The sequence below is a fragment of the Nannospalax galili genome, unplaced genomic scaffold (genome assembly GCF_000622305.1).
Source record: "Nannospalax galili isolate Female #2095 unplaced genomic scaffold, S.galili_v1.0 scaffold936, whole genome shotgun sequence".
Classification (NCBI taxonomy): Eukaryota; Metazoa; Chordata; class Mammalia; order Rodentia; family Spalacidae; genus Nannospalax; species Nannospalax galili.
The window spans coordinates 1,295,594-1,299,050 of record NW_008337142.1 but is presented as its reverse complement, the minus strand read 5'-3'; the positions used below and the strand labels follow the sequence as shown (position 1 = coordinate 1,299,050).

At 53.7% G+C, this 3,457-nt stretch overlaps 2 protein-coding genes and 1 pseudogene across 2 annotated transcripts; 1 reads left to right on the top strand and 2 right to left on the bottom strand.

Annotated features, from left to right (window-relative positions):
* Positions 1-1,387, top strand: part of LOC103733403 — a 4,469-nt pseudogene extending 3,082 nt beyond the window's left edge.
* LOC108490812 (ATP-binding cassette sub-family A member 7-like) lies at positions 111-1,739 on the bottom strand. The gene is made up of 2 exons (XM_029563157.1): positions 1,499-1,739; positions 111-1,465 (listed from the first exon to the last, which is right to left on the bottom strand). The coding sequence occupies exons 1-2, from the start codon at positions 1,502-1,504 to the stop codon at positions 530-532; spliced, it is 942 nt and encodes a 313-aa protein (XP_029419017.1). The 5' UTR covers positions 1,505-1,739; the 3' UTR covers positions 111-529.
* LOC108490810 lies at positions 1,737-3,089 on the bottom strand. Its single transcript, XM_017797910.2, has one exon. It carries the CDS (start codon positions 3,070-3,072, stop codon positions 1,759-1,761), a length of 1,314 nt encoding a protein of 437 aa, XP_017653399.1. The 5' UTR covers positions 3,073-3,089; the 3' UTR covers positions 1,737-1,758.
* Positions 3,090-3,457: the final 368 nt, after the last annotated feature.

Here is a 3,457-nt window from a genome sequence, read left to right as displayed (position 1 = left end):
AGGGCTGTAGGGGTGGTGAGGAGGACTGTGCACGGTCCTTTCCAGCGAGGCTCTAAGCTTCGAGCCTGATGCCTCCGGACCCAGACGGTGTCACCTGGTTGGAAGGGATGGGGGGGCAATAGGGGTGTTAACAGCATCTTGGTAGGCTGCTGCCAGGGGCTTCCAGATTTCTTCGTGTGCCAGCTGCAACGCTCGCAGGTGCGTCTGCAGGGAAGGGGTGCTAACAAAGTTAGAGATGTCTGGATCAAGAAAAGAGACAGCCGGGGGAGGGGTCCCGTACAGAATTTCAAAGGGGGTTAATCCACTGGGCCCAGGAGTATTCCTGGCCCGATATAGGGCTAGGGGGAGGAGGGTCACCCAGTCCTTAGTGCCAGTTGCCAGCGAGAATTTAGTTAAAGCCTCCTTAATTGTTCTATTCATTCGTTCTACCTGGCCTGAGCTCTGGGGTCTGTAAGCACAATGTAATTTCCAATCAATTCCCAACAACCTGGCCACTTTCTGACTTACCTGGGAGACGAAGGCCGGTCCATTATCTGACCCTATTACCTGAGGCATCCCGAATCGAGGAAAGATGTCTTCTAGTCAATGCTCCGGCTCCTCCAGTTTGGTGTGATAGTGGGTGGTCATCCAGTGCTCCCATTAACTCAGAGCAGGCAGAGCTGAGGCTGCTATCAGGCAGGGTAGACACCAGCTCAGGCTCCAGGAAGTGGCTTAGTTGGCTGGCGTCATACCAATTGAGGGAGAGGCCACCTGGGCTGCTAGGCCCCTTGTCACTGCACGGGGCTTCTGACATCAGCTCTAGGGGCCCAGCTATCCCTTTGGGCCTCCGCAGCAGACCTCGGAGCTCCATCAGGCTGGGCAGGGTCAGCAGCTCCTGTGCAAAGTCCTTAGCAGCATCCAGAAAGCGGGCCAGGGGGTCCTGGGCTTGCCCCATTGCAGACACCAGGGAAGCCCTCTTCAGAAGCGTCTCTAGGATCTCTGTGGTCAGCATGGGCTCTTCATTTGGCTGGTCATTCCGTTGTAGCCAAGCTTCACTTTGGGCAGCTCTGAGCAATGGCAACAGTTTCCCGAGGGCAGCCAGTGTGTCTCGGGCACTGCGGCCTCCCAGCACTGAGCGGGCATCAGCCAGGAGCCGGGAGACCAGGGAGTTTTTAAAGTTGCTCAGGACCCCTGGCTTCTCTCCTGGCGTTGGATGTTGGAAGCAAGAGTAGATCAGTCCTTGGAGCCAGATGGCAGTGGCTTGTCGTGGTGCTCTACTGGGGGGTGCGAGTGATGAATGGCCACCAGGATGAAGAACAGGAACAGGGGCCACAGCAGTTCCTCGAGTAGCTGGATCGGCTGTCTCCTGCGATAAATGTAGTTTTTCCAAAGTAAAAGCGTCAACTGAGGGCAAAAAGCCATGATGACTCTGGACAGGGGACAGAGCGGAGGGGTGGAGACGAAGGTCAGGCCGGGGGCGTGCTGTGCAACGTCGGGGAACATGCTGTCGGTCTCTGATCCTCATCCTCCCATCCCTGGGCGGGGTGGGGGTTCCTGGCCCCGACCTTCCTAATCAAGGTTAAGGATTTCAGCTCTGTCTTTCCTTTGTTTCTTCTTTCTCTTGGTACAGTCCTTTGCCCAGTGTCCTTTTTCCTTGCGGTAGGCACACTGGTCTGACCCTAGTTGGACACGCCCTCAATCTCCCTTCCTCTCTACTCTGCCCTCGTCTTCCTCTCTTACTACTGTGGCCAGGATTCTGCTTAATTCCTTATTTCGCTTTCAATCTCTCATTGCCTCTCTATCTTCTGCCTCTCTTTTTTGTCTTTCTTCTCTTTCTTCTGGTGTCTCTCTTTTGTTAAAAATTCTCTCTGCCTCCCTCAAGAGGTCTCTAAGACCTTGCCCCTGCAAATTTTCCATTCTCTGGAGCTTACTCCTAATATCAGGAGCTGATTGCCATATGAAAGACATGGAAACACTTACTTCCTGTTCGGGGCTGTCTGGATCAAAGGGAGTGTACCTCCGATATGCCTCTTTAAGTCTTTCTAGAAACACAGTGGGCGGCTCGTCGGTTCCCTGCATTACTGATCTTACCTTGGCCAAATTGGTGGGGCATCTCCCTGCCCCTTGGAGGCCCGCTACAAGCACCTGGCGATAAAGACGTACGTGCTCCCTACCTTCAGCCGTGTTGAAATCCCAAGCAGGTCTGGTAAGGGGAAAGGCAGCCTCGATCTCGTTTGGCAATTGGGTTGGTCTCCCGTCTGCCCCCGGGACATGCTTTCGGGCTTCTAGAATGACTCTCTGCTTTTCCTCCGTAGTTAGGAGGACTTGCAGGAGCTGTTGGCAATCGTCCCACGTGGGTTGGTGGGTAAGGAGGATAGATTCTATCAGGGCCGTTAGGGCCTGTGGGTCTTGGGAAAAGGACGGGTTATGAGTTTTCCAGTTATACAGGTCTGAAGCGGAGAAGGGCCAATACTGAAACTGGTTTCCTTCCCCTCCTGCGAGTCGGAGGGGCAGGACGTGTGAGGAATCTCCCTGTCCTCTTCTTTCTCTGAGTCGCCCCGCGATGGGGGAGGGAGCAACCTCCCGTCCTTCTGCTGGGGCTTCGTCTGGAACAGCTGCAGCGGCCTGCGGGGGAGGGGGGTAGGGAGGGGGATTCTCACTCAGCAGATCAGCGGGAACACTCTCATCAGGGGGAAGAACAGGCTTTTGTTTTACCACAACAGGACACAAAGAGGTGGTCGAAGGGTCCGGATTAGGGGCAGAAGGGAGGGGGGCTCTTCGTGTAGGACTGAGAAAAGGAGTCACCCACGGCGGTGGGTCAAGGGAGAGATTTTCCCAAGTGACTATATAGGCCACTTGGTCCGGATGTCCCGTTAGTCCAGGGGAGAAGATCTTAGCTTTAACCTGAAAAATAACATCAGAGTCAAAACTCCCATCTCGAGGCCAGCCAAAATTAAACGTTGGCCACTCGGAGGAACAAAAGGTTATCCATTGGTGCTTCTTGATCTCCACAGATTGATTGTGAGCTCGGCTCTTAACTTCTCTCCAGTGATCTAGAGTTAAACTCAGGGGGGTGGTTAGGTGTTGTCCCATTTTGGGGTAATCTAAAATCACAATGAAACAGACAAACAACAGAAACAACAAAAATAGACAGCCAGTGACAAGGTACCGCTTAGCGCCACTCCGGAGAAAAACTGAAAGAACAAAATCAGATGGCGAGGTTGTCACTTCGCTCAGGTTCACGTATCCTTCAGATACATGCTGAGCCCCAAAATATCGGGCTCCCCAGACCATGGGGGCCGGTCGCGACCAACACAAATACACAGCAACACAGAAACACCGACACTGACTCAGGTGTGCAGCTCGGAATAACAGATGACAAGGAAGTTCCTTGTCCAGACGAGATCCACAGAAATCCTACAGATGAACAAAAAGTTCTACAGACGTGGGTCTCACAGTCCTGGAGCGTCCCCCAGGC

Bases quoted from the DNA above. Each gene is read 5' to 3' on its own strand.
- LOC108490810 (XM_017797910.2), bottom strand. From the start codon at position 3,072: ATGGGACAACACCTAACCACCCCCCTGAGTTTAACTCTAGATCACTGG.